Below are 16069 nucleotides of genomic sequence, written 5' to 3' on the forward strand. Positions count from 1 at the left end.
CGAGACACTTAAACGATCAGATCATCCGTTCTACAGATATAAAGATTTTCAAATAAGCTTCATTTTACATAGGGAACGCATAAACAAACTTTGAATACATACCTAATAATTTTGAAAAAAAGAATTGCTTCCTCCTAAAGAATAACTCCAATAGAATATACGTTTATGTAAACAAATTATTTTTGAAATACCTATGTGGGGTTTATTTGGGGTTTTCCTTTATTTACGCTGTTTTACTCAAAATTGTTTTAAAAAACGATTTTCTATATTGTTTTGGATGGAGAATTTGAAAAAAAAAAATAACGTTAGATTGAAATGAGATAAGCCTGAAACGTGGTGATCATATGTCTAAAAGTCTAAGGAAAGCAAAAAGCTAACTTATCTAAAAACTATCAGCTTACATCATCGCACTCTAAAACATCAACAAAAACTCAAATTAATCGCCAATCTCGCAAAACAAGCAAACTCGAGAACCGCGCAACGCAATCTTATCAGTTACAAACAGCTTCGCCCCGGCATATAAGCAATAAAAAGAATTGATCCGTGATCGTTTGCAGTCCACCGATGTAAACAAGGTTCAGTGGTCGTGCAATGCTCACTTCAGCAACCAAACTGCTGCCTAGACAAATCAATTGAACTAATAACACTCGGAAACCCACTCCCCCTCGACTGCTGCTCGCAGTCCATTAGTCGGCATCATCATTCGAATGAGATGCATCGAGCTGATCAGTTAGCATCTGCTCCAAAGAGTGTCTGACGATCGCACCAAAGAAGCTGCGGGCGCAATTATCATTAAGCAAAAACATACTTTTCACACATCTGGTCTCGGTCACAGTAATGACCGCGGCAAATGAAAAAGCGCGATTTAATTTCAATTAGGAAAAACGTATTTCTATGAAACAAATTGTTAGAAGGTCAAACAAAAAAAAGCTCGTCAAGGGTTAAAAAATATGAAGATAAAACGACTCACCACAGCCAACCCTCAGCAGTCCCTCTTCGTAGAGGCCTTTCTCCAGCAGGCAGCAAACGCAAAGCTCGATGACGTAAGCGATTTTGCGATCAGTCGCCTTCAAATGCTCGTGCAGGGGCGTATTGAAGATTTGCTTGTTGTTCCGTCCTAAAATTGAACGTTCGTGAATCACACGGCCACGATAATGACCCCCCTTCAGTTAAGACTTACGGAACAACCCGTCCATGCTGTTGATGGTGCTCTGGATTTCCCGCAGCGCCGACGTGTAGTACAGCTCCTGGTGTTTGACGTACTCCTTGACGTAGTTGGCGATGTTTTCCTCCTCGGCGAGCAGCTCGTACATGTACGACTCGTACAGGTCCCGCTCCTTCTCGAGCTTGTTGTGCAGCTCCTCCTGGTCGTCCTTCAGCTGGGTCAGCTTGGCCTGGTTGCCGCCGAGCTGGTCGCTGTTGCGCTGCGCGGACTGTGGGGGAAAATTTGGGGGCATTGTTAATTCTTTGTAAAAAAACAACAGTTTATCCGTGAAACCTTTGGAAATTTTTAAGTTTATTTTAAGATTTTGAAACATAAAATCGAATTTCAAGGTTAATATTTACTATTTTAAACAAAAAGTATTGCAAAATGCCTGAACCATTGTAAAACTTGTACTACTGTCAAACAATCTTAAATAATTCATGGATCCATGTAATTATTTTTTCTTAATGTTTTACGTATTTAACATCTGTTATAATTTGTAATAAGCTTTTAAGGTTAGGTTTGGTTGGCTTTCGGGATTTTGGGGAAGTTCAGCACTGATTTGTCCCGACGTTTTGACCCACGGAAAAGAAAATACATATAGATTAAGAAATTTTTGAACTATTTTTCCAAACCTACACAGAAAAAAAAATCATGGTAATATTACAGCTGGGAAGGGGTACATCTTTTATGTCAGAAAAAAAGGTGTAATTTTACCTCTGGAAATGTGTAATTTTACCACTTTTCTGATGTAACGTCACTTTTTCAGTCTAAATTGAGGTAAAATTACATTATAAAAGAGGTAATATTCAACCTTCCAAAATTACAGCCTCAAAATTTACATTATTTTTTACTTTGTAGAGATTTTACACTATTTCACACACAGCAAAAAATCCGATTTTAAAATCGCATGCAAAAGCATGCACATCACCTTCGTCCAAAAAGACACTTAATATTACACACTGCATGTACAATTTTTGCAAACACAAAAAAAGTTGCAACCGGCGGGATTCAAACCCAGCACCAACAGTAAGGACTGGCGCCTTAGCCTACTCGGCTATCAGACCGATGAAAAGCTGTAAGGATAAACGCATGATATTTCGGTCAAGTAGGTGATTGAGTACTGATGGGCTACATAATTCAGGGTGTAAAATCACATAAAATTGCATAAAATAATGCAGTATTACACGCAGCTAGATAACTACTTTTTTAGCTGTGTGTAGTTTTATGTTTGATGGAGCATTTTCCAACTAAAAACACCCCCATTTCGGTAATATTGTTTAGTTTCAATTATGTACTTGGGTTACTCAATAAATCTATCCCAAAGAGATTCCTTGTAAAAGTCCCAAAGCAGGGACAAAACATCGGAAGTTTTGATATTCCCCAAAAGACAGAAATTTTAAATTTTGTCATTTAGGTTTTACAGTCCAGATTCGATTCCGAAGGCCTTGGAAAAATTTCACTTCGGATGCTCAAATTTTGGGATAATCAAATCTTCGGATAATCGAATCATGAAAAAAAAATTTCTTTTCGTTGTCTTATTTTTGATTGTCAAACTTAAATATGACCCCTAAACTATTCAAAAGTGATTTAGAATTTTTGAATCCAAGATGGCGGCCAAAATAGCGATGACGAAATACTAAAAAAAAGTAATTTAGTAGGCAATCAACCACTCAAATTTGGCTAACATTCGGTTTGCTGAACTCGAAATTGATGTAAGAAGCAAGAAAGAAATTGAAACGATTTTGTTTTATTTTTTCTGTTCATGATTCGATTATCCGAAATCCCAACCAACCTTCGGGTAATCGAACTTCGGATAATCGAAACTTCGGATAATCGAGTCTGGTTTGTACATGAAACTTTGTCAAAAACCGAAAGATGGATGTTTGAAAATTGAATAAACTACTTTTTTTATAAAAAATTAATTCATTTTTTTTAAATCAATCCCGTCGTTTAAAAATGTTTAAAATAAGTGTTTTTAGCACAAACAAAAGCTAATGCTTGATTTTTTAATTTCAATCTTATTTTATTATTAAGTGCAGACATTTTCAAAAAGTTTCATTTTAAGCATTGAATATCGAACCAATTGATTCCAAGATATCACGAGTTAAAAAATTAGGGAAAATTAGATGACATAGACAAACACCAATTTGCTCAAAATTTAAACTGTAAGAGCCTGAATCTCAGCAACAACGTCTTAAAAAAGAAATGATATATAAAATTTTCTTTGGAATTACTTTTTATTTTTTAACCAAAAATAACAATATTTTTTTTAATTTAAGAGTAAAGATGCATTTTTGTTCCAAAATTTTAATAAAATTGACAAAAATACTAGTTTTTGCTGAACTTCAACTATTAGTGATACATCTTTTATGTCGGAAAAATGTGTAATTTTCTATCTAAAAATTTGTAAATTTACTACTTTTTCGGGGTAATTCCACTTTCTCAGTCTAAATTGAGGTATGGTAGGTAGGTTACATCATAGAAGAGGAAATATTAAACCTTCCTCTATTACAACTTACAAATTTACACAGTATTTTACTGTGAATTCGTAAAAAATCCTAATCATAACCTACAACTTTCCCCAAGACACCAATTCGATTAGGAAATCCCTTCTTATGATACAGATTTTGGAGCCTTGCATGGAAATACTAATTTTCATCATTAATGGCTTCTTTTGACATAAGCAAATAGTCATAAATCATTAACTAAATTTTCTTAACAGGTTACATTCGATTGTACAAGTATTTTCAATGAAATTTATGGGGCAATATCTAGTTTGAAAAAAATAATAATAATAATAATTTTGCATCAGATATTGGTAAAGTATTAATCTTTTTATATTTTACATTAAATCAGGTAAAATTACATCAAAGGAAAAGAAATTTACACCTTGGAATTTTCAACTCATTGTATTATTTTTTAAATTTTTGCTGTGCCCAAACCGTTGTCAACTTTTAAAACTTTGTAGTTGATCAATATTCTTTGAACTGGAAAACTAAGGACAAAAAGTTTAACCAAAAGAAATACTAGAAAAAGTCAACAAAGTAAAGTTATATGGTTATAAATTACAATAATTAAATATACCTTTATTTCATTTCTTTAAATTTTCAGGTCTCATTTTTTTTTTGGTCATTTTACCTTTTCTGGCTGAATTGACGATTATATAAATATTGCATTACAATTTTATTTTTTTGTTTTATTTTGCAAAGCATTTTTGACTTTAACATGACATAAAATTAGATAAGAAACAACTAAAAAAACAAGTTTTTGACAAAGGTATGAATGCCATTGAATCTAATTTTTCAGAGTAATTCTTTTAAAACGATTAGTTTTTAGCATATTTTTTTCAGCTGTGCAATTCGTACAAACTGAAGATCGTTCTTGTTTTATTTATTTTTTTTGTTGGTTATTTATTTTATTTTTTTTCTAATTAAAAATTATTAAGAATTCATATAACTTAGAAAGATTTAATTTAATGGCAAAAACCACGGTAAAACTAGCAAGGAATAAGAGTTATTGAATTTTTTGGTGGCGTGCTTGGCAAATCTTTAAAAGCATCTTGTAAAAAAAATTCCATTAATTCTATAAAACGCTGATGAGCACATCAAACAACAAACGAATTGCTCGTATAATCCTCCCCATCTGACCAAATGGATTTTGATAAGCTCACATTTCGCCAAGTAAACATTCGTCAGAAAAAAACGGTCATAAATCTGGCAAAAATTGTAAACAAAAACACACGGTCGCCTCACCAGCTGTAAACAAAACGACGCCTGCCAGCTACTGACACACATTTTATTGCTTTTGCATTAAATCCAACTCGAGGTGATGATGAATCACACTCGATCATTTCCATAACGACAACAAACCGATGGTTTCGCGACTGATTCAACCCAATGACTGAGTCTGCATTGAAGATAACCCAAAAATGATCACAACTTACATCATATTTTTGCCGGGTCGCCTCGTACTCCTGGGCGCACTTGCCGACGGTTCGCTTCTGCTTCTGGATGGTGGCCAGGTGCCGCTCGATGATGTCGTTCAGATTTTTGCTCACCGAGTTCTCCACGCTCAGCTCGTTCGTGATGATCTCCGACGCGACTGTCTTTTCCAGGCGGGCTAAAAGAGGGGGGGGGGGGGTCAGATGTGAGGATCACTTTTTTCTGGTTAAGGTCGTTGAATTCCTTACCGCACTTGTCAAGTACGTCCCGCAACAGGCCTGGGGGTAGATCTTTGACGGAGTCCTCCATCAGTTGGCCCAGAACGAATTCTGGCACCTTGCGGATGCGCTTTTCTTTGGCCGGTGCATCCTGGGGCTGGCCGGCGGACACTGTGGTCGCTATCCGTTTGTTGAGGTTCTGAAGGATGTCCTTGTAGCGATCGACCTCGCGTTCCACCTCTTGCAAACCGTCGGCATTCTTCTCTGATTTACTGGATCTGTAACAAAGGGAGAGAAGAAATTGTTGGTTATTACCCGAAGAAAGACAACATATGCATTTTCTAAGAAGCCAAAATCATCCCAGAATGAACATCAACTTCCATTGAGTTATTTTTTCCAGCTGACGCGCCGGATTCCGAACGGTAGCTATTGCATGATCTATTACTTGCGGGGCATACGAACGAGTCATGTACATGCCCACAGTACAAACGCCCCATTCCAGCTACCGTTAAAAATAATCATGCATGCAGAATAGAAACAAAACAAACTCAAACATGCACACACGTGCGTTGGTATAATCAGCATCCGACGACGACGACGACTTGGACGCCAAGGTAATGAGAATGATGAGAGGCTGTAAAATTGGGTGACTTGCTGGCTGCCAGACTGGCTTGTTGAAGTCATAGACCATGGAGAAGCTGAGCTGAGTTAAGCCAGAGGGAGTGAGTGTGTGTGGAAATAAAACGAAGGTGAGTTGAAAAACCAAGTCGGAGCCGGATGCGCACTCCGGGACTGGGGCGTTGATGATGAGTCAGCTTAGGCCACACCGTGGTATGGATTGAGGTTGGCGCAACGAACGAACGATGCAAAGTCAAGTTCAGAATGCAGATTATGCGTTGCGGTTGCACTTTGAGACGTTTAAAATTCTTTGTTTTGAGATTCTGGTGAACTCTTGGTGAATATTTCTTTGAAATCTATTTTTTAGTTGCATAGGATAAACTCGCCCTTTTTAAAGCCTATTGAATTTAGCGAAATTAAAAAAAAAACTCAAACTATCAAAATATCAAAATTGACAAAATTGTCAAAATTGCCAAAATTGTCAAAATTGTCAAAATTGTCAAAATTGTCAAAATTGTCGAAATTGTCAAAATTGTCAAAATTGTCAAAATTGTCAAAATTGTCAAAATTGTCCAAATTGTCAAAATTGACAAAATTGACAAAATTGTCAAAATTGTCAAAAATTGTCAAAATTGTCAAAATTGTCAAAATTGTCAAAATTGTCAAAATTGACAAAATTGTCAAAATTGTCAAAATTGTCAAAATTGTCAAAATTGTCAAAATTGTAAAAATTGTAAAAATTGTAAAAATTGTAAAAATTGTCAAAATTGTCAAAATTGTCAAAATTGTCAAAATTGTCAAAATTGTCAAAATTGTCAAAATTGTCAAAATTGTCAAAATTGTCAAAATTGTCAAAATTGTCAAAATTGTCAAAATTGTCAAAATTGTCAAAATTGTCAAAATTGTCAAAATTGTCAAAATTGTCAAAATTGTCAAAATTGTCAAAATTGTCAAAATTGTCAAAATTGTCAAAATTGTCAAAATTGTCAAAATTGTCAAAATTGTCAAAATTGTCAAAATTGTCAAAATTGTCAAAATTGTCAAAATTGTCAAAATTGTCAAAATTGTCAAAATTGTCAAAATTGTCAAAATTGTCAAAATTGACAAAATTGTCAAAATTGTCAAAATTGTCAAAATTGTCAAAATTGACAAAATTGACAAAATTGTCAAAATTGTCAACATTGTCAAAATTGTCAAAATTGTCAAAATTGTCAAAATTGTCAAAATTGTCAAAATTGTCAAAATTGTCAAAATTGACAAAATTGTCAAAATTGTCAAAATTGTCAAAATTGTCAAAATTGTCAAAATTGTCAAAATTGTAAAAATTGTAAAAATTGTAAAAATTGTAAAAATTGTCAAAATTGTCAAAATTGTCAAAATTGTCAAAATTGTCAAAATTGTCAAAATTGTCAAAATTGACAAAATTGACAAAATTGTCAAAATTGTCGAAATTGTCAAAATTGTCAAAATTGTCAAAATTGTCAAAATTGTCAAAATTGTCAAAATTGTCAAAATTGTCAAAATTGACAAAATTGTCAAAATTGTCAAAATTGTCAAAATTGTCAAAATTGTCAAAATTGTCAAAATTGTAAAAATTGTAAAAATTGTAAAAATTGTAAAAATTGTCAAAATTGTCAAAATTGTCAAAATTGTCAAAATTGTCAAAATTGTCAAAATTGTCAAAATTGTCAAAATTGTCAAAATTGTCAAAATTGTCAAAATTGTCAAAATTGTCAAAATTGTCAAAATTGTCAAAATTGTCCAAATTGTCAAAATTGACAAAATTGACAAAATTGTCAAAATTGTAAAAATTGTAAAAATTGTAAAAATTGTAAAAATTGTAAAAATTGTAAAAATTGTCAAAATTGTCAAAATTGTCAAAATTGTCAAAATTGTCAAAATTGTCAAAATTGTCAAAATTGTCAAAATTGTCAAAATTGTCAAAATTGTCAAAATTGTCAAAATTGTCAAAATTGTCAAAATTGTCAAAATTGTCAAAATTGTCAAAATTGACAAAATTGTCAAAATTGTCAAAATTGTCAAAATTGTCAAAATTGTCAAAATTGTCAAAATTGTCAAAAATTGTCAAAATTGACAAAATTGTCAAAATTGTCAAAATAGTCAAAATTGTCAAAATTGTCAAAATTGTCAAAATTGTCAAAATTGTCAAAATTGTCAAAATTGTCAAAATTGTCAAAATTGTTAAAATTGTCAAAATAATGACCAAATTAACCAAATTGAGCAAATTGGCCAAATTGAGCAAATTGACCAAATTGACCAAATTGAGCAAATTGACCAAATTGACCAAATTGACCAAATTGACCAAATTGACCAATTTGACCAATTTGACCAAATTTACCAAATTGACCAAATTGACCAAATTGACAAAATTGACCAAATTGACCAAATTGAGCAAATTGGCTAAATTGACCAAATTGACAAAATGGACCAAATTGAGCAAATAAACCAAACTGACCAAATTGAGCAAATGAGCAAATTGAGAAAATTAAGCAAATTGAGCAAATTGACCAAATTGAAAAATTGGCAAACTTGACCAAAAAGCCAAATTAAGCAAATTGAGCAAATGAGTAAATTAAGAAAATTGAGCAAATTGGGAAAATTTAGCCTATTGAGCAAATTCAGCAAATTGAGCAAATTAAGCAAATTGAGCAAATTAAGCAAATTGAGCGAATTGAGCAAATTGAGCAAATTGGCCAAATTGACCAAATTGGCCAAATTGACTAAATTGACCAAATAGACCAAATTGACCAAATTGAAAAAAATGATCAAATTGACCAAATTTACCAAATTGACAAAATTGACCAAATTGACCAAATTGACCAAATTGACTAAATTAACCAAATTGATCAAATTAACCAAATTGAGCAAATTGAGCAAATTGACTAAATTGAGCAAATTGAGCAAATTGACCAAATTGAGCAAATTGACCAAATTTAGCAAATGGAGCAAATTGAGCAAATTGAGTAAATTAAGCAAATTAAGCACATTGAGAAAATTGAGAAAATTGAGCAGATGGAGCAAATTGCTCAAATTGAGCAAATTCACCAAATTTATCAAACTGATCAAATTAATCAAATTCACCAAATTGACGAAAATCTTCAATTTTTTATTAAATTTGTCATATTGGTCAAAGTTGTCTGAATTCAGCAAATTGAGCAAATTGAGCAAATGGAGCAAATTGAGAAAATTATGCAAATTGAGAAAATTGAGCAAATAGATCAAACTGAGCAAACTGAGCTAATTGAGCAAATTGAAAAAAATAGAATATGGAGCAAATTGTCTAAATTGGCCAAATTGACCTAATTGACTAAATTGAGCAAATTCACCAAATTTACCAAACTGAGCAAATTGTGCAAATTGGCCAAATTGAACAAATTGACCATATTCAACAAATTTACCAAATTTACCAAATCAATCAAATTCACCAAATTGACGAAATTCATCATTTTTTTTTCAAAATTTGCAAAATTGTCTGAATTTAGCAAATTGAGAAAATTGAGCAAGTTTATCAAATTGAGCAAACTGAGCAAATTGAGAAAATTGAGTAAATTGAGCAAATTGAGCAAATGGAGCAAATTGATCAAATTGAGCAAATGGAGCAAATTGATCAAATTGAGCAAATGGAGCCAATTGGGTAAATTTATCAAATTGAGCAATTTGAGCAAATTGAGAAAATTGAACGAATTGTCCAAATGGACCAAATTGGCCATAATGACCAAAATTGTGCAAATTGACCAAATTGACCAAATTGAGCAAATTTACCAAATTGGCCAAATTCGGCTGACCAATTTGTGAATTGAAGTTGGTTGTCGGTGTCCCGAGTGTTAAACAATAATATAGTCGGTCATATACATGTGACAAAACGCCATCTGACTAAATTCCCTTAGCCAGTTGTCGCACAAAAATGGGTATTCGGCGCCGTCGCTCCGTGCCATACTTTCATACACTTAGGAGCCCAGGGCGGCGAAGTCCTTGTAGATAAAAGGAAGACACTAGTGGTTGGTACTAGCAATGGTGGCCGACAGCTATAAAGTCAACTTCGTTTTAGTTGTCGCACTTCCAGTGTGTAACAAGATAGCACGATTAGATCGCAACTACTTTCTCATGAAGAGATATAACATTGCACGAAGTTTTTGAGGTTTTTGTTGAATTTCTGAGGGTTTTTGAAATCTGTGAAGGTAGCATTGCGTCGATATGCGACAAGATTGCACGATCATGACGATATCACCATCCAAGGTGGCAATAAAATCCCAATTCCAATCAATTGGTTACATTCTTACGCAAATCTTGTAAAACCAGGTTGAAGTCCGCTCACCGACAATTCCAACCTCTGCTCTGACTCAGTCTTTACATTCACCACTGGTACTACTGACTGGCTGCTCAAATGAATGTCCAAATTATGCCACTCAGAAGATGACTACAATCATGCTCATCAACTTCCCATTGTCTTGTCTCGGAAAGCCGGCCAACCAAAGATAATCACTAGGCTAACTAAAGTCCAAGCCAAGCCGCCATGATGCTAATTACCGAGCCCCGGCGCCAACATTTATTCGGTAACGTGCCACACTTATCTTCTTGGATGAAAACTAAAAAATATTGATAATGAAAGTGATTGAACAACTCAAGCTGTGTTTGAGATACATCTCTCGGAGTTCAGAGCTGATGCATCTCTGATTATATGTGTTGGGTAATCGAATTATTATGATGGCACCACGCCTGCTGTTCGAAACCGATATCGAGCAGTCGGGCAAATGGCCAAAAAATAATCGTTTCTTGGCACAATGCACCAATTTCGAGTCGACATATATGCCACTCGGTCCATTATTTACAAACACAGGCATGCAAGTATGACTTATCTACTCGGTTTGCTCATACTTTCCACGAAGAAAAAAAAAACATAAAAATACCCGAAAAGAAGGACCGGAAGGAGGAAACGACTACCGAAATGGCGCGAAATTAATTCAATTTTTTGTCCAAATTTAGCGTTGGCTCGTTTTGCCGGCAGTAAACTCCGCTCCGAGAGCGAGAGCGAAAGACCTTCAACTCAGCCAACATTAGTCGGTATAGTTGAGTTGAGTCGAGTCGAGTACGGAGCTCTTTAGGAATCGGCGTAATTGCGCTAAACAGCCAAACAGCTTGTTGGCTGTAAGGGAGAGTGAGAGCGAGGAGGAAGAGCAATCTTTCGCTCGTTGAGATCTAAGACTTTCGTAATGCCCGAGCGACTGACTTGACCATCAAGGCTGATGGGCGCAAACCAATCTGGAAAACGAAACGAAACGAGACGTGATGAAGAAGATGTTTATCGGAACAATTTGTGAAGCTTTGTTTTGGGGGGAATGGTTAGAAATCAAATTGAGAGCAGAGAAGGGATTGTTGACTCAGGTTGGGATCTAATCTACAATATTAGCTTTAAGGTTTCAGGTTAAAGAACAAAGTTGCCCAGAATGTAGTTCGATCCATAGACTGCACTTTTCTTTAGACATAACACAAAAGTTGAAAATGTCGAAAAAAATTGCAAAATTCTACAGAATTACTCATTTATTAATAAACTGAGCAATTCTCTAGGATTTCGGTCATTCGATTTTTTTTGTATTTTTTAATCCGGCTGAAACTTTTTTGGTGCCTTCGGTATGCCCAAAGAAGCCATTTTGCATCATTAGTTTGTCCATATTATTTTCCATACAAATTTGGCAGCTGTCCATACAAAAATGATGTACGAAAATTCAAAAATCTGTATCTTTCGAAGGAATTTTTTGATCGATTTGGTGTCTTCGGCAAAGTTGTAGGTATGAATACGGACTACACTGGAAAAAAATGGTACACGGTAAAAAAAATTTGGTGATTTTTTTATATAACTTTTTATCACTAATACTTGATTTGCCAAAAAACACTATTTTTAATTTTTTTTATTTTTTGATATGTTTTAGAGGACATAAAAAGCCAACTTTTCAGAAATTTCCAGGTTGTGCAAAAAACCATTGACCGAGTTATGAATTTTTTAATCAATACTAATTTTTTCAAAAAATTGAAATTTTGGTCGCAAAAATTTTTCAACTTCATTTTTCGATGTAAAATTGAATTTGCAATCAAAAAGTACTTCAGTGAAATTTTGATAAAGTGCACCGTTTTAAAGTTTTAGCCATTTTTATGTAACTTTTTTCAAAATAGTCGCAGTTTTTAATTTTTTTCAATGAGTGCACATGTTTGCCCACCTTTGAAAAAAATATTTTTGAAAAGCTGAGAAAATTCTCTATATTTTGCTTCATCGGACTTTGTTGATACGACCTTTAGTTGCTGAGATATTGCAAGGCAAAGGTTTAAAAACAGGAAAATTGATGTTTTCTAAGTCTTACACAAACAGCCCACCATTTTTCAATGTCGATATCTCAGAAACTAATGGTCCGATTTTCAATGTTATAATATGAAAGTCCGATGAAGCTAAATATAGAGAATTTTCTCAGCTTTTCAAAAATATTTTTTTCAAAAGTGGGCAAACATGTGCACTAATTTAAAAAAATGAAAAACTGCGACTATTTTGAAAAAAGTTACATAAAAATCGCTATAACTTGAAAACGGTGCACTTTATCAAAATTTCACTGGAGTACTTTTTGATTGCAAATTCAATTTTACATCGAAAAATGAAGCTGAAAAATTTTTGCGACCAAAATTTCGATTTTTTGAAAAAAATAGTATTGATTAAAAAATTCATAACTCGGTCAATGATTTTTTGCACAACCTGGAAATTTCTGAAAAGTTGGCTTTTTATGTCCTCTAAAACATATCATAAATAAAAAAAAATAAAAATAGTGTTTTTTGCAAATCAAGTTTTAGTGATAAAGTTAAATAAAAAATCACCAATTTTTTTTTACCGTGTACCATTTTTTTCCAGTGTAGTCCGTATCCATACCTACAACTTTGCCGAAGACACCAAATCGATCAAAAAATTCCTTCGAAAGATACAAATTTTTGAATTTTCGTACATCATTTTTGTATGGACAGCTGCCAAATTTGTATGGAAAATTATATGGACAAACTCATGATGCAAAATGGCTTCTTTGGGCATACCGAAGGCACCAAAAAAAGTTTCAGCCGGATTAAAAAATACAAAAATTAAAATTGAAGAAAAAAGACCGATTTCGTAGAGAATTGCTCAAACATTAAAAAATCTTGTATCACACAACGAAAAAGGTGAAGTTTTTTTGTATTACAAAAAACATGTCCAAAATAACCAAAAACAAGGGCTGTCACCATATCTATTCAATTATGCACCCCTCCAAAAACCGTTCTGCCCAAAAACCCGTCCCGAGCCTAACCCGGTGACCCCGTGACAAAGTGGGACAAACAATGCGGTAGCCACGAACGACATCACCCTCCTCCCCCCTCTGTATTTGAATTCGCAAAACCTGGTTCGACTACCTTGCCCGAGGGGGGAGACATAACTCAACACTCAGGCATCTATTAAGCCACTCCAGAGGCAGGACAACCGCGAGGGGGGTAGCATTTGCAATATGTTAATTCGTTCCATCGATCGATGCGCCATCTTCAACCGCAGCAGCACCGCAAAACCGGTCCTCCGGGGGTGAACTCTCAGCTATGCGGTGGCGATTGACCGTTTATCACTTCTCAACAAAGTGGTCGAGTCGGGTGTCGTAAACGTTATTGTTGTCCGAAGTCGATTGGGCGCTTTTTTTTTCAAGGTGAACTAGCCCCTGAACTTCTCGAGTCTTGTCGAGAGTCGATAAAATCTACGAAAACGACCAGATATAGCGGGACAATAGTGTTCATTGAGGCGCGTTGCGTTGACCTATACACATTGGAGGTACGGTACACCACGGTTGCGCAAATTCCAAACTTTGAGACCGAGAGAGATAGCAGGCAGAACTCAGAGCTCGGACACAAAGTTGGAGAAACCAGATAAGATAACAGTACTCGATACTTCGAGTCCGTCGACTCGGACAATTGGTTCCGGGCTGATTGGCGCTGAGTCACGCTAAGATCCCTCAGGACGTCTAGCCCACCAGGGCGTGGTTCCTGGACGGTGATAACGCGTATCACGAGTTCATAACATTGTAGCGGCAGTTTTTCAAACTCGCGATCCCAACTCGGTCAAATTGAGGCTTTGGCAGATTATTCAATCACTCGCAATTTCCCTTTCTCTCTCTCAGGGTACATCATCATCTGACTGAACTGAAGTCTCGCAGGGGTATGATTTGCATAGCTGCGGATCTTGAATCTCCGTAATTCTGCTCTCTGTGCACACAGCACAGATGTTCAGCGATGGTCACAGTAAGTGCAGTAGCATTGGACGATTGAACTAGACTGCGAACCGGTACCCACGGTTTGTGCCAACGACGACAGGCTGCCCCGTGTGGATCAAGTGGACACTCTGGGAGCGATCTTGGCGCAGAGCTGCTGCTATTACGACACAGACTTGGAAGATCTTGGTGGCAGCGACATTTGCAAACGCGTCTCATAGCAGCACAGTTACATGCCCCGAGACTGGATTATAATCAATGGTTAAGCACGATGATATGATTATTAAGTGGTAAAGTTTGAAGAAATAGCTTTGAAAATATATTCTTCTTTTAAATGACGAGAGTGATTTTTTTTAATTTCTAACTTTTTTATTCGAAATAGAGAGAGAGTTCTTTAAGAGTTATTTAAAAGTAATCATTTATAAATTCTAGCAAAACAAAATTAACTAAAGGCGATGGTTTCTGAAATATTATAAAATTAAAAGATTGAAAAATGTTTCAAGGTCAACCAAAGGTCAACTAAACATTGATATCAGTTGATACTTATTAAATAGACTTCAAAACCATTATTAAGTGGGCCGTGATATCGCCAAATGGTTTAGAAAAATCAACTGAACCACTTTGTTTCCTCAAACGATGAAACAAAAGAAATAAAGTTCTCCAGAGTTTTCGATTTTACTTATATTTTTTTATTTGGCTCAAACTTTGTGGGGGCCTTCCCTGTGACCAAAGAAGTAATTTTGTGTCACTGGTTCACCCATAAAAGTCTCCATACAATTAAAAATACGCAGCTGTTCATACAAAAACAAACTTAATCCACCTATGTCGTTGATGCCTTCCTCACTTTTTACCAAAAATGGGTAATATGAGTGGTTTCAGCTTTTTTGAGATCCAGAAAAAAAAGAACACAATGTGGTGATAATCTGATACAGGGTTGTCAGTTTTTCAATGTTTTGGACTCATTGCAAAGGTCTTTCAATTACCTAACCTACGATTGGTCAGATGATGGATCCGGAGATAGTTTACATACATTTAAGTGAGATCCGGCTTCAAAAAAGTACATGAATATCATTTAAGTGGTCATAACTCGAGACTGGGTTGCCAGATCTTCAATGTTTTGGACTCATTGGAAAGGACTTTTGATAACCTAACCAACGATGGGTCAGATGGTGGATCCGGACATTGTTTACATACATTAAAGTGAGATTCGGCTTCAAAAAAGTACATACATATCACTTAAGTGGTCATAACTTGAGACAGGGTTGCCAGATCTTCAATGTTTTAGACTCGTTGGAAAGGTATTTTGATAACCTAACCAACAATGGGTCGGATGGTGGATCCGGACATTGTTTACATACATTTAAGTGAGATCCAAATATATGTGAAAACATGAGCTTGTTTGTTGGTCACATACATACATACACACACACATACACACACACATACACACAGACATTTGTTCAGTTTTCGATTCTGAGTCGATATGTATACATGAAGGTAGGTCTACGATGTTTTTATACGAAGTTCATTTTTAGAGCAGGATTATAGCCTTACCTCAGTGAGGAAGGCAAAATAGATACACGGAAAATAATTGGTGATTTTTTAATTGATTTTTTTTAACAAAAATTCAACTTTCAAAAATCCTTGTTATTTTATTTTTGATTTTTTTATATGTATTAGGGCATAAAACCCCGCATCTTTTACGCCATTCAGAAGTATGCACCAAATCACTTTTTCTTTAGTAAAGTTTCATGTATGACCACCATCAGGGTTTTTTTTGTAAATGCATGGGTGACCCCTTAGAGGTCA

At 34.9% G+C, this 16069-nt stretch overlaps 1 protein-coding gene across 8 annotated transcripts in view; it reads right to left on the reverse strand.

The window, feature by feature from the left end:
• The window catches only part of LOC6051804, a 49097-nt gene that overhangs the window by 13834 nt on the left and 19194 nt on the right, over nucleotides 1-16069 (reverse strand). For all 8 annotated transcript variants that reach the window (XM_038253335.1, XM_038253334.1, XM_038253328.1 and 5 more), the window contains exons 3-6: nucleotides 5397-5644; nucleotides 5151-5326; nucleotides 1181-1433; nucleotides 971-1117 (exon numbers count right to left, since the gene is read on the reverse strand). In XM_038253335.1, the coding sequence (XP_038109263.1) occupies nucleotides 971-1117; nucleotides 1181-1433; nucleotides 5151-5326; nucleotides 5397-5644 (824 nt within the window). The remainder of the gene's footprint in view (nucleotides 1-970; nucleotides 1118-1180; nucleotides 1434-5150; nucleotides 5327-5396; nucleotides 5645-16069) is intronic.

This window comes from Culex quinquefasciatus, chromosome 2 (assembly GCF_015732765.1).
Source record: "Culex quinquefasciatus strain JHB chromosome 2, VPISU_Cqui_1.0_pri_paternal, whole genome shotgun sequence".
Lineage (NCBI taxonomy): Eukaryota > Metazoa > Arthropoda > Insecta > Diptera > Culicidae > Culex > Culex quinquefasciatus.